At 42.6% G+C, this 13,665-nt stretch overlaps 3 protein-coding genes across 3 annotated transcripts; 2 read left to right on the top strand and 1 right to left on the bottom strand.

Annotated features, from left to right (window-relative positions):
• Positions 1-1,173: 1,173 nt before the first annotated feature.
• LOC105182648 (uncharacterized) lies at positions 1,174-3,794 on the top strand. Its single transcript, XM_011140242.1, has 4 exons — positions 1,174-1,465; positions 1,662-2,024; positions 2,218-2,529; positions 3,567-3,794. Exons 1-3 carry the CDS (start codon positions 1,189-1,191, stop codon positions 2,526-2,528), a joined length of 951 nt encoding a protein of 316 aa, XP_011138544.1. The 5' UTR covers positions 1,174-1,188; the 3' UTR covers position 2,529; positions 3,567-3,794.
• Positions 3,795-4,222: 428 nt separating this feature from the next.
• LOC105182647 (uncharacterized) lies at positions 4,223-6,907 on the top strand. Its single transcript, XM_025304484.1, has 5 exons — positions 4,223-4,458; positions 4,781-5,061; positions 5,265-5,636; positions 5,844-6,149; positions 6,497-6,907. The coding sequence occupies exons 2-4, from the start codon at positions 4,857-4,859 to the stop codon at positions 6,146-6,148; spliced, it is 882 nt and encodes a 293-aa protein (XP_025160269.1). The 5' UTR covers positions 4,223-4,458; positions 4,781-4,856; the 3' UTR covers position 6,149; positions 6,497-6,907.
• Positions 6,908-7,235: 328 nt separating this feature from the next.
• LOC105182646 (circadian clock-controlled protein) lies at positions 7,236-12,702 on the bottom strand. The gene is made up of 4 exons (XM_011140240.3): positions 12,470-12,702; positions 10,905-11,142; positions 8,957-9,102; positions 7,236-8,708 (listed from the first exon to the last, which is right to left on the bottom strand). Exons 1-4 carry the CDS (start codon positions 12,564-12,566, stop codon positions 8,377-8,379), a joined length of 813 nt encoding a protein of 270 aa, XP_011138542.1. The 5' UTR covers positions 12,567-12,702; the 3' UTR covers positions 7,236-8,376.
• Between the last annotated feature and the right edge of the window lie 963 nt (positions 12,703-13,665).

The raw sequence follows: 13,665 nt of genomic DNA, 5'->3' as shown, positions 1-13,665 counted from the left end.
TTCCGCTCCTTGCTGACAATTCTGCTCCGCGCTTACCCGATGAAAGAAACGAATGTCATCGAGTATTTCCTGCAACAAATAACCACTCGCAGTATCAAATGCCAATAATATAGTGTTACGATTCAAGATTCTCTCCATTGGTCCTCCGAGTTTCACGAGATTCACACGAGATTGACCCTCTGCCGTTCGACTTGTCTGCGACGTTTTTCTCCAGGCGATTTCTTTTTGAAATTCCTTTTCGTTACTTTGCGACAGTTTCGTGTAACTTGTATTTACTTTGATATTTCAGTATTTAACTAGACGCAATATATTTATTATAGCACTGTATCTAAATCGAATATCAATTATAATATTTTTATAATAATATGTAAAAAATCAATTTGGAAGATCGCCCGGAGCAAAGTACGATGTCAAACTCGACGCCTGCTGGAGCCCAGATTGTCCAGCTCAGATAGTCGCCCCTGAACCAATCGATTTAGGAAATTTAAATGCTCCCGTCATGTGTATATGGCAAATCTGGGAAAAAGAGCATATTTGTGCACGATTTCTTGCTCTATATTTTTTTGCCTGAAGTGCATAATTGTCCCGATGTGTCACCGGTGTAAAAACATGAAACTCATGGCCAATTCAGATTCAAAACTGTGTATTAAGAATGACGCGATATGCTTAATCCGTCAGTATAATGACAGGCTGCTATGCCGTTTTAGAAATCACACGTTTCTTTAGCCGGTTATCGATACTTTCTGCAACACACAATGTTCAATCTCCGCGGCGCGGATTCAAAAGTAATAAGACATATTTGTAAAGATTAATGAATTTTTGATTAATGAATGTAGAAGATTAATGAATTTTTTGTGTCGTCCTCTTGAAAATATTTAACGACATTTGTGCGCTGTATCAATCAAGATTAGACTCTGATACACTCATTTATTATATACTAACTAATAATTGTAATATGTAGCTTACTTAACGATAATTATCTCTTACATTAAGTAGTACCTTGCGAACTATACGAATTAGAATATTAATTATATTTTTATTATTATGTTCTCATTATTATCTTATAATTATCTTATCTTATAATTAAAAATTATTATGTTTCAGTTTTAATCTTCCCTATCCGTGTGTATAAATTTAATCTTTTTCCCTTTCTTCTTCAACTCTCGCTTTTTATCATTTTCCATCTGGATGGACAATCGTAAGTATCCCTGTAACCAGTTCTATGTTCAGATTATGAGAAAAAACAAGGCGGGAGAATATATAAATGCCACCAATGCGTATAAATACGAAGAGGAAGAATGCGCAAAGAGCAGTCGAGGTCTGCGTTTCCTACTATTATTACCGATACCATTGTCGCGCCGGGACATATCAACTCTTGTGCACGGCCATTGTCAGTCCGAAAGGAAAATGTTTGTAGCAACTGTTACTTTGGCATTTGTCGTAGCTTACGTGTCGGCGGAAATACGTAAGTAGATGTACCGTAGAGATACGTAGTTGAGCATACAGCACGCAAAGAAACACACCAGGAAACAGGGAGAGCAAATTAACATGTCAATCTTAGGCGTCACGGTTAATGACAATTTATGATAATTTAACAACACAACTGAATCATTCATATTTTCAAGTCCCGTTTTAAATTAATTCAAATAAACTCTGCACAGCCTCCTATATTCACGTGTGCGGCCGCAAGGATCCGAACCTCGATGAATGCATCTTGAAGAATGTTGAGAATCTCAGAAGTAAAATATGCGAGGGCATACCGGAGCTTAACGTTGAACCACTTGAACCGCTGTACATCGACAAAATTGACATTATCAGCACAGACAATCTCAAAATATCCGTCACGGACGTGTACATAAGCAACCTCTGCAATTACGAAATAAAATATTTCCACTTGGACCTCGCGAAGAAACATTTCGACGTTGAACTTTTATTTAAGCGAATCTATATCAACATGACGTACGGCATGGACGCGAGAATATTGGTGCCTGTTGCCATGAAAGGGAAAATCGGTATTACCTCAGGTACGTAAAGTAGTATATAATAAAGTTTATTACAGGTAATTACGGAGAGAAAGAGAGGAAGAGAGAAGGAGAGAGATAATTTCGAAAGACGTTAAAGAATCTTTCACTCTCCGCTAGAGAGAAAAGGTTCAAAAGTTCAGTTTCATGCGTCACCAACCGAGAATACCGGTCTATGATGATACCTTTCCTGTAGATAACGTGGAGGCGAAAGCAGGCATTGACCTAAAAGTGATAAATAAGAACGGCAAGGAATACGTATACGTGTCGAATATAAACCTGGATATCGATATCAAAGAATACAAGGCGGATCTCAGCTCGATTAACGACAGAGACTTAGCCCTGATGCGTCAACTAAGTGAAAACGTCATAAGCAATAACCAACAGGAGATGCTCAGGATGTTGAAGCCGGTCCTCGAGGATGTCGTTTCCAAGCAAATCTTTCGCTTTGCCAACGCGATAGTTAAACATTTCACTTACGACGAGCTCTTCCCCGACCGAACATAAGGTACGTCGTTATTGAAACGAAGATTTTGTAGATAACGTAAAGAAACCGAAAGAGAGAGAGAGAGAGAGAGAGAGAGAGAGAGAGAGAGAGAGAAGAAAGTCTAATCGAGTCTTTTGTGACCCTTGAGTATGAAATAAACACCTGAAATTAACCCTTCGCGGTCGCACGTCTCTTTCTCTCTATTATCTTCATTACAGAACCCATTTATACCACTTCGGTTATTAATGTTGGAGCATCTTCATACATCCATCATAAGTCGATTGCATAAGTAGACGGTGGAGTTGTACAAAAAATGTGAAAACACTTTCTTATCTTGCATGAGCTTGTTCAATTTGATCTAGTTTAATCTAGTTTAATGTTCACGTGCGACATCGTTCAGTGTGAGGTAATGTCGACCGGTAAGGGTGTCCGAGGTAAAATATGACAGAAAAGAGTCAAGTGTCTTAGCGAAATCGCTTAATTAAATATACACATGACAGCGGTCTTCTCAATCGTTAAACAACATTCAAGAACATCACAGCGTCGCGACATATCGCGAGAAATCGCGGCTATTATAAAAGACAGTTCGCGTTGTTTTCAATTGGAAGAAATCGGGATACGAGTCATGACTCATTTTTCTCATTGATTATGAAGCTGAGTTTTACGGCCAATCATATTCCAACTCGTATCTCAACTCGAGCCGAGCTGCGTACGTTGCGACCAATATAGATCGTGAACGATTGATTGAGAGCAATCGGTCGTTTTTGTGCCGTCCGGCCTGATGCAACTGAATTCGTTTAGACGCGAGATAATTAAACGCGGTGACACTCGATAACGTGATAAAACAAACCTTCGACCCGTATCACGTTATCCTTGCGACTAGTCGCTAACTACTACTCGCGCCGCTTTTGCGAGCGATCCTCGGAGAAGAGAACGATGTTCCTCCTCCGTCATGCGATTAGTGCTCGTGGCGATTAATATTTATCATAGGAACATGAAAGTACAAGAAAAGTATATTCTTTATAACTGTACTTCCCTGTTATTTATTTATCTTGCAGTCTTCCTGCCTTCTTCTTCTTTCGTCCAACTTGAGCGTCGTCGGGTATGTATCCACTTCGCTTTAAGCATAGCACTAGAATGGACGAATCAAAGATGGATGAGTAACTGTTGTTCTTACTGTACAGTTTTACTTTGAATATCTTCGAGATTTCTTCAACAAATTGTATGTATCTTCTGCTCAACAAATACTCGAAATCGGGCAATAAAAAACACAAAATGTTTCATTATTCAGATAAATTTATTTTGTCGCCTTCAAAAAATAGTTCCCATTCTAATGTCACGATCAAAGTCCCACGACAGGCATATAAAATATCTTTCCGACAAAGTTCGTTGCCTAAGATCTACACCTTCTCACCTTCGGTTCGGAAATGATTTAACGGAATCTTGAAGATTTGCCTTTTGGCTCACGAGATGAAGTACGACAAGAAATAAAGGAAGAAGACTGCCAAGTGGTTTAACAAATATTACAGCTAATAGCTTTGTTCAACTGACTTGCGTCTCAATGACAATGAAACGTCACGATAAATTTCACTCGCCCCTGCAGATCGCTCTCTGGATGCCCTCTTGATATCTTGCTTACCTCTCGACGACTAATGGACACGCAAGGAAACTTGCGTGGAGAATCGCGGTGTACGTCGATATGAGTCCATGTTATCCTTGTTCCGATACCGACTCTACACCGGTCGGGACGATAACCTTCCTTCGACCGCGTCGTGTCGATAACCGAGAAATCGGGATCGCAGCGAAGAGAGAGAGAGAGAGAAAAAGAGCGGATCGTTTGAAAAATATTACGAAACATGGCTCTTGTCGTGCCTGCGACGGCATCATCGGATGACCTAGTCTCGTCAAACGAGAATCCTTCGTCAAACCCGATCCCTGGGTCCTCAGCAGGTAACTCAACTAGAAATACTTTCCGCATCTCGGAGCTACGACCGATAACTGAGCGATAACTGCAGCTCTCTCGCTTTGATGAGCGAAGGTCAGCTCTGCAAGATGTATCTCGAAAATGTATCGCTAAATTCACCAAGTTTCCTCGCACGTCTCCTCCGTCCGACCACAGTGAAATAATCTAAGAAAGCATCAGGCTATTGTTCAAATATTATAATGCCTAAATCCGGAACGCTCGGCTAATCTTGCCTATCCCTGCGTTTAAATTCAACTTAATTTTTTCCGCTCTCCTTTGACTTCTCACATTTTATTATTTTCCACCTAGATGGACAATCCTTGTGCATCCTTGTAACCAGTTCTATATACAGGTTATGAGAAAATCAAGGCGGAAGAATATATAAATGTACCTATGCATATACATACGAGGAGGAAGAATGCGCCAAGAGCAGTCGAGATCCGCGTTTCCTGCTATTAAGATCATCACCGATATCATTATCGTGTCGGGAAATATCAACTCTTGTGCGCGGCTACTGTCAGTCCGAAAGAAAATGTTTGTCGTAACTTTCATTCTGGCATTTGTCGTAGCTTACGTGTCGGCGGAAATACGTGAGTAGATATATGTAAAGATACGTAGCTGAGGATACAGCATGCAAAGAAAACGTAACAGCGAGAGTAAATTAACATATCAATCTTAAGCGACACGTAAAAGCATCACGGTTAATGACAGTTTATGATAATTTAACAACTGATACTGAATCAATCACATTTTAAAGTCTCGTTCGAAATTAATTCAAGTAAATTTTTCACAGCCTCCTATATTCACGTGTGCGGCCGCAAGGATCCGAATCCCGGTGATTGCATCTTGAGGAATGTTGAGAATCTTAAAAGCAAAATATGCGAGGGCATACCGGAGCTTAGCGTTGAGCCACTTGAACCGCTGTACATCGACAAAATTGACGTTATCAGTGCAGACAATGTCAAAATATTTTTCGCGGACGTGTACATAAGCCACCTCTGCAATTTCGAAGTAAAATATTTCCATTCGGACCTCGAGAAGAAACATTTCGACGTTAATCTTTTATTTAAGCGAATCGATATAAACATGACGCACAACATGAATATCACCAAATTATTCGGATTGACTGTTGACTTGAAAGGAAAAGAAATTCATATTACTTCAGGTACTATATAAGGTAGTACATAATAAAATCCATTACGAGTAATTACAAAAGGAAAGAGAAAGAGATTGAGAGAGAGAGAGGGAGGATTTCAAAAGACATTAAAGAATCTTGCGCTCTCCGCTGAAAGGAAAAATTCAAAACTCCAGTTCCATGCCCACCCATGCATCACCAACCGAGAATACCGATCTATGATGTCCTTTTCCGTAGATAACGTGTTGGCGAAAGCGGGCATTGACCTCAATGTGGTGAATAAGAACGACAAAGTATACGTGTCAAACATAAACCTGGATATTGATATCAAAGAATATGAGGCGGACCCCAGCTCGTACAGCAAAGAAGAATCTATTCTGACGTATGGAGTAGGTAATAGCTTCATAGGCAATAACCAACCACAAATGCTCATGGTGTTGAAGCCGGTCTTAGAAGATGCCGTTTCCAAGCAAATTTTTCGACTTGCCAATGCGATAGTCAAACAATTCACTTACGACGAGCTCTTCCCCGATCGAACATAAGGTATGTCATTATTGAAACAAAAATTTTGTAGATAACCTAAAGAATTCGCGAGATAGAGAGAGAGAGAGAGAGAGAGAGAGAGAGAGAGAGAGAGAGAGAGAAAGGAAGAAAGGGAAAGGAAAAGGGAGAAAGGGAGAGAAAGAGAGAGAGAAAGAGAGAAAAAAGTCTATTCGAATCTTTATTTTAGTAAATAAACATGTATTACTTCAGATTCACTACATTAACCATTTGCAGTTGCATATTTTTCTCTCTTTCTCTCTCTCTCTCTCTCTCTCTCTCTCTCTCTCTCTACTTTCTGTCACAGAATTTATACCACTACGGCTATTAATGTTGGAGCTCTTTTATCGATCCATCATAAGTCAATCCGCCGTCTGACCTGATGCAATTGATCGTTTATATGCAAGATAATTAAAAACGGTGACACTCGATGGTATATTAAATTTAACCTTCGACGGTAAATATTTCGTTATTCTTGCGAACCACTGCTAACCACTATTCGTTCCACTTTTGCGAGTGATTCGCTGAGAGGAGAATAATGTTCCTCCTCTGTCATGTGGTTAGTGCACATTGCGATTAATATTCATCGTAGAGACATAAAAGCACAAAAAAAGTCTATTCTTTATAATTGTACTTGCCTGATTTATTTATCTTGCAATCTTTCTTCCTTCTTCTTCTTCCCTCCAACTTGAGCGTCGGGCATGTATCTACTTCGTTTTAAGCATAGTATTAGAATGGACGAATAAAAGATGGATAAATAACTGTTGTTCTTACTGGTACAGTTCTTTGAATATCTTCGACATTTTTTCAACAAATTATATGTACCTTCTGCTCAACCAATACCCGAAATCTGGCAATAAAACACAAAATATTTCATTGTTCAGATAAATTTATTTTGTCGCCTTCAAGAAATAGTTCCCATTCTAATATCACGATCAAAGTCTCACGACAGGCATATAAAATATCTTTCCGGCAAAGTTCGTTGCCTAAGATATACACCTTCGGTTCGGAAATGACTTAAGGGAATCTTGAAGATTTGCGTTTCAGCTCACAAAGTGCGACAAAAAATGAAGGAAGAGAACTGCCCAGTTGTTTAACAAATATTACAACTAACAGCTTTATTTAATAATTCATAAGACATTGGTAGCTCGCCAGGACCTGCGCGCGCTCTCAATGACACTGCGTCACGATAAATTGTACTTGCCCCTGAAAAAGGTTCTACGTACTTGGTCTCTCGATACCTTGCTCACCTGCCAGCGCGACTAATAGACAAGTGAAACTTGCGTGAAGAATCGCGGTGTGCTTGACTGTGGGTCGATATGAGTCCATGTTATCCTTGTTCCGACACCGACTCTACATCGGTCGGGACGGTAGTTCCTTCGCTCGCGTCGATAATCGAGGAATCGGAATCGCAGCGAAGAGGTCGGATCGTTCGAAAAATATTACGAAACATCGCTCTTGTCGTGCCTGCGACGGCATCATCGGATTACCTAGGAGTCTCGTCGAACGAGAATCCTTCGTCAAATCCGATCCCCGGATCCTAAACAGGTGACACAACGAGAAATACTATCCGCATCTCGGAGCTACGACCGACAGGATAATCACACGCGGATCAGGAGGATCATTGAGCGCTCTATCGCTCTATGAGCGTAGGTCAGCTCTACAAGATGTATCCCCGGAAATTTGTCGCTAAATTCACCAAGTTTCCTCGCACTCCTCTCCTCCGTCCGACCGGAGTGAAATAATCTAAGAAAGCCTCAGGTTAGTGTTTAAATGCTAACGCCCAAATCCTCGCGAACGCTCGCGGCTAATCTGCGCCGCTCTCTGTGAGATAGCACAACGCGTAACGAAAATGAATGTGAGAAAGATTTCTGGCCAATATCGATGGCTCCTAAAACTTGGCTCGTACGATCGCCGACATTTTCCGCTAATCGACAATCCAAGGTCTCCGAGAAACACGAGAGACACACGTGATCGTCTCGTGATCGTCTCGGCGACCGATCTGTTCGCAGTCCCTTCGCAGGAAATTGTTTTTCCATGAGTCTGTGACAGAATCTCGACATATCCGGCCGGTCGTGATGAACGATCCAGGTTTACGCGCATGTGTGTGCGATGAGAGGAAAATGTTCTGTGTAGTCGTGAGTAGCGATGAGTTTTCCTGATACTTATCGTTCTCTGATCACCCATTACGGACAGAATTGATTCTAATCTGTGTCGATCGCGTTTGTCGTCACTGTCGCAGTCTGCCCGATCCTGTTCGGTTCTCTGGGTAGTTTGGAAAGAGTTGCGCGAACGAGAAATGTTCAACGATTTTGTTGGCCGTATGATTGAACGCGTTGGACAGTACGTCCTCCAAGAGTGGCAGCAGCTCAATCAGGAAGAGGTCCAAGTTGTTGTTGATGGCTGAATTGATGATGTCGCCGAGCACTTTGTCGCCGTTGAACAGGTTGTCTATCTTGAACGTAGCTTTGCCCACGGTGATCTTCATTCCGAATTCGCTGATATGTACCTTCTCCACTCCTTCTGAGTCCGTGTACCTCTTACCTTGGATTGTGCAGGCACCTGGAAGATACGAGCGTGAGATGAAACGCGACAGTGGAATATTTTCTGGCGATAAGAAACGATCATTTCCTCGCTTCAATTCTTTGGTTTTATCGATACGACGCGGCTTCACGTGTAGCCGGACGGTCATCCTCTGTCGAGGACGACGTTGACGAATCAAGCGAGAGAATCAAATAAATGGAGAATCGGGAAAAATAATTTATTTGCCTCTTCCTGTGGGTAAAACTTTTACGTCGCGGGCAACGTACCTATGCAGTTGCTGGCGTTGACGTGCAAATTGCCGGAACCATAAACCGGCAGCAGCAATATTTTGCCGTTTATGTCATATTGAGCCTCAATGAGGATATTCGGCAGAAAGACGTCCAGTTGGAGATGCAAGTTGTCTAAGTTGAACCTGAAAGAAGAAACGAGCGGCGTGTATATTATATCTCTAGTGAAAAAAGTCCGAGGAGACAGACAAGTTTCCGGAGGGAAGACGTCGGAGAATTGGCGTTCTTCGAAGTCGCCGTACGGGCAATTGCGAAGTTCCACATCGCGTTATACAATGTAATGACGGAGCGACGCGAGAGAGAGAGAGAGAGAGAGAGAGAGAGAGAAATATGCCGATATCTCATTTACGCATTACGTGTTTCATATTAGCGGATATATTACGTCACGAGAAACCACAAGCTGATCATCAGACAGCTCGGGTCAATAAACCTCGCCTTCGCGATTCTCATACGTGGGAAATGTCATCGGAAATAGCCGACAATTTCAGCGATCACAGCAGGCATCGACCTCTTTTTACCGTCCGCGTTTCAATACAATGCGTACTCGAGGCGTCATCTTTTTCTCTTCCCGCCGAGTTTTGCACGCCATGAGGCAGCGATAAGTGTCACCGGCGCGACCATCACTTCCGTTCGATTTTCATTGATTATCCGTCATTCTTGCGGTCGTCAGAATACTGCAATCGTGCGATTGTTCTCTACTTTTGCGGGCGTCCATGTCACGGCCATTCGCGTACAGAATAACAAACGATGGCGATCATTTCTCACTCCTCCGTTGCATGACTCAACGCAATGCTTCTTCTTCTCCGTGATAAGAATAAATCCGTCGCGATTATCGCGGCAGTGAGACGCGTCGGATACGATTTAAAGCCGCGGAAATTTGAAGTCTCTGATCGGCAAAATTGTCGCGCGTAAAATGAAGTCGAAGCCTCAAGCTGAACATTTTCAGCTAAAAAGCGAAGCTGCTCTTCCTCTCTTTCGCTCTTCCAAATTGAAACAAATCCCGGAGAAATCCCTTGAAATCCCCTCTGAATTTATTTCTTTTTCCCTCAAAGTTACACATTTCCAACTCTAAATTTAATTAAATTTAATTAAGTTAATTTTTCAACTCTCTCTCTCTCTCTCTCTCTTTCGTCCGCGGACAAGTGACTTCGATCAAGCGCGCGTGAGCTTCATTTATTCCCGATAAAAGTCATCGCGACGCAACGAGAATTAAATCCTCTCAAGCGGCGACGGATGCACTCCTACCGCGAATGACTCAATAATCTCAAAGGTGTCCGGCACGTGTTTTTGAATACTTCTCGTTAAATACTCAAATGTCGCGCGAGCATATGAAGACACAAGTCAACGACAGAAAAAATAGCACGTGTGAGCGCAATTAACTGTTTTGTAATTTTTTGTGTGGTTTGGCGTGTCATATCGCGACGATCAATTTACGTTCACGAGCGGCACTTAGGGCACCATGGCACACAAACAAACTTAAGCAATAAGACGTAAGCAATAAGGAAATCAACCAATCACAGTCGAAACTTAAGAACGCCATTTTAAAACTTGAGAGAATAATTGACTTTGTTTGGTCAGTTTCTTTACTGCTTACGTCTTACGTCTACTTAAGTTTTTTTACGTGCCATCCGCTTTACCGTCGTCACAAAATGCCGTCGTTTTGCATTTAACAATGCGCGACCCATGACCATGACGTTTGATTGGGTGCAAAATTTGCGCAGGATCACGTCCCGCATCTAATCTAATCTAATCTACTTCCACGCCTCCCCACCAGACCTGATCCTGATTACTTCACAATTTCCCGCGCGCGACGTTCGCGTTAATTGCTTGCCAGAGCTTGTGCTTCAGTGTTCAAATAATCTCCGCACATCGTCGCTCTCTCTCTCTCTCTCTCTCTCTCTCTCTCTGTTCCCACTTCTGTACTCACTTCAATTTATTGATCTTGAAATTGCTGGCTTGGTATATGTTGAGATTCTTTGCTTGCATACGCAGCCCGGTCGCTGGATTAAACTTCAGCCGCTTAAGTTTGAGCGGTTCCAATGACGGGATGTTGTACTTCTCTACGCCCGTCTGCAGATACGGCTGGAGTTTCGAGATACTTTCGATCGCGCATTGCTCGAATTTCTCTGTTTCCATACTGGCGTCGCAGATTTGCAGAAACTTGGCTGCAATTACCGAGTCCGAAAACATGAGATGATCGGTGGAGTTGCGAAAGAATGAAAGAGCGATCGGCGGGTGCGCCGTCGCTGCGCCGAGATTTTCCGATCCATGTCCCCGCGACATGGTCTGATTTTTACGCAATATGCATTTTGCACACGCTGCATTTGTGTTACTTCGACCGTAAGCACGTTTAACACTTAATACGTCGATACGTTTCAAACGCACGTGCGTGTGTGCGTGCATGCATGCATGCGTGGGTACAGATGAAAAATCGATCTCGTAACGACCTCGTGAGCTTCTCGCTTCTAGCGAGATTCATGAGCTTTGTCGATGATATTGATAGTTATTACGAATCGAAGCAACACGCAACGTTCCGACGAGTCTCACGCAACTCTTGTTACCCCGACTCTTCGGTCTACTCTTTTAATCTAGCCGAACTAGGTTGCACTTTTCGTCATTAGAATGAAACGAGCGTGTGACTTAGCGTTTCAAGCAAAAGGAATAAAGTTCCCGTACAGCCGAGTTGGTTCAGCCGAGAGATGCAAGTCTGTTACGATCTACAGTCGAACAAGGACAAAAATGCACTCAGTTATCATTGGTGTCTCTTTTGCATAAAAATTTGCATAAAAGATAATAATTACTCGTCTGTCGCAAGTATGAAACAGAATATCCGTGCACAATCTTATGCATCCGATTACAGTTACGCAATTTCTACATAAGTAGAGTTCGAATTAGCATCGCGGATCGATTTATATCTGTTCGTTCTCCGCGATAAAGCAGATAATCATGGCGTATTCAAGAAACGTAAACATGTTAATTAATGCAGACAAACATGGAGCTTGGTTAAAAGAATTAGGCCGTAAGAACTCGCTACTTCAGCAGTAGCTTCGGAAGTGATGTCGAACGCGATGACGAAGAGCGAAGTCGCGTTTGGGATATTGAGTCAAATTTACAAGTTCCAGCACGATCGGAAGGCACCCAAGAAGGAAGGATCCACGAGTATAATTACCATAGCGCAAATTTTTAAAAACACACTCGTACGCAACGTAACGACACATCAGCCGATATAAAAAGCCGAAAGAAAAAGCTCGCTCGACCTGTCGCTCGTCGGCTCCCGTCGTCTGAATTACACCCTCCACCTATACTCGTCTTGCACACGTGCGCGATACAGATGCAGCACGAGTAACGATTATTATTAAAACTTTATGCAAAGGAGATTCCTACGACAACCGAGTGCATTTTCCTTCTTCATTCGATTCAAGACTTCAATAACAGACTCGTATCTTTCGGCTGAATTAGCCCGACCACCGCCTGAACGCCTGTCTTACTTACGTATCTCTTCCAGAGCTGTCGCCGCACTGATCGTCGCCACGGCCAACAGGATCGCGGTGAACGTTGCCTTCGTCGGTGCCATCTTCCACTGGGACATGACAAGAAGCTCAACGTGCGTATCTTCCGGGATTACCTGGGGCGCGAGACTCGACGAGACGGGAGTTGCTGTCTGCAGCCGCTGACTGCTGATTTGCGGAGGATCGGGCTGGGAGTGGATGGCCTGGACGACGATCCGTCTTATAACGATGACCGCGCGTTTCCCGCGCGCTCTTCCTCACCATCCTCTCTCCTATCACCTATCAACACACACATCACGTGACAGTTCGAGATGACAACTATTATATTCTATCGATGATATTTGCCTCCAGCGGCTCTGCGAGTACCTCCCACGTGTCTAAGCAGGCTGGCTGCGCAACACAGGCAGGTCCTGTCTTAGCGCGTTGACAACAACTCGTTGAACCAGCGGCATGTGGCTGACGATCCTCGCGATCGGCCATGTACAGATGCAGTTTCGACTTTGTCCTTTGCAGCGACACAATGGACGCATTCAATGTTCGTACTTGTTCGCTCTCTCTCTCTCTCTCTTTCTCTCTCTCTCTCTCTCTCTCTCTCTCTCTCTCTCTCTCTCTCTCTCTCTCTCTCTCTCTCTCTCTGTAAACTCTCTGCAGGTGAGCGTTTGGACGCCAGATCGGTGCTTGTACTTTTAGATCTTGATCAAATGTTGAAGGTACACTGAGAGAAAAGATATCTAGAGAATACGAAATGTATATTCGGTGGGCTGACAGACTAAATTTCTAAGTTCAAAGTTTAGAAAAATGTGTATTTGACAAAAAATTTATAAACATAAACATTTTTTGGGCACTGTAATTATTATTAACGATGATCATCTTATGTTCGATCGGCATCGCAAACCAGCATTTTAGAGCTCTCAGTTTCCTTTCCAACCTTTCCGTTTGTCAATAGAGGGGAGTAGGCAATAGGGGCCTAATAGACAGAGCTCTGTTTTATTATTCAAACTTATATTCCACCGAAAAATTGTTAATAGTTTCGTTGTTGCCAAATAATAACTATCTACTGTATTTCATTTTCAGCACGATCTCACTATGGTTAAAAGTATTATTTCAAAAATGTTTGACATTACGGTCAGGTAACTCCACAGTGATTGTGGCGTCACTTGGAATCACTTGGATCGGTTT

Source organism: Harpegnathos saltator, unplaced genomic scaffold, assembly GCF_003227715.2.
Source record: "Harpegnathos saltator strain DR-91 unplaced genomic scaffold, Hsal_v8.6 scaffold61, whole genome shotgun sequence".
In the NCBI taxonomy this organism is placed as follows: Eukaryota; Metazoa; Arthropoda; class Insecta; order Hymenoptera; family Formicidae; genus Harpegnathos; species Harpegnathos saltator.
This window is presented reverse-complemented; position numbering and strand designations above follow the sequence as displayed.

Excerpts from the sequence above, each read along its gene's own strand:
- LOC105182646 (XM_011140240.3), bottom strand. The coding sequence starts at position 12,566 with ATGTCCCAGTGGAAGATGGCACCGACGAAGGCAACGTTCACCGCGATC. Across the intron at positions 9,103-10,904 it reads TTCAAGATCAATAAATTGAA|GTTCAACTTAGACAACTTGC; the intron begins GTGAGTACAGAA and ends TTCTTCTTTCAG. Across the intron at positions 8,709-8,956 it reads CAACGCCAGCAACTGCATAG|GTGCCTGCACAATCCAAGGT; the intron begins GTACGTTGCCCG and ends CGTATCTTCCAG.
- LOC105182647 (XM_025304484.1), top strand. The coding sequence starts at position 4,857 with ATGTACCTATGCATATACATACGAGGAGGAAGAATGCGCCAAGAGCAG. Across the intron at positions 5,062-5,264 it reads TTACGTGTCGGCGGAAATAC|CCTCCTATATTCACGTGTGC; the intron begins GTGAGTAGATAT and ends AATTTTTCACAG. Across the intron at positions 5,637-5,843 it reads AGAAATTCATATTACTTCAG|ATAACGTGTTGGCGAAAGCG; the intron begins GTACTATATAAG and ends CCTTTTCCGTAG.
- LOC105182648 (XM_011140242.1), top strand. The coding sequence starts at position 1,189 with ATGGACAATCGTAAGTATCCCTGTAACCAGTTCTATGTTCAGATTATG. Across the intron at positions 1,466-1,661 it reads TTACGTGTCGGCGGAAATAC|CCTCCTATATTCACGTGTGC; the intron begins GTAAGTAGATGT and ends AACTCTGCACAG. Across the intron at positions 2,025-2,217 it reads GAAAATCGGTATTACCTCAG|ATAACGTGGAGGCGAAAGCA; the intron begins GTACGTAAAGTA and ends CCTTTCCTGTAG.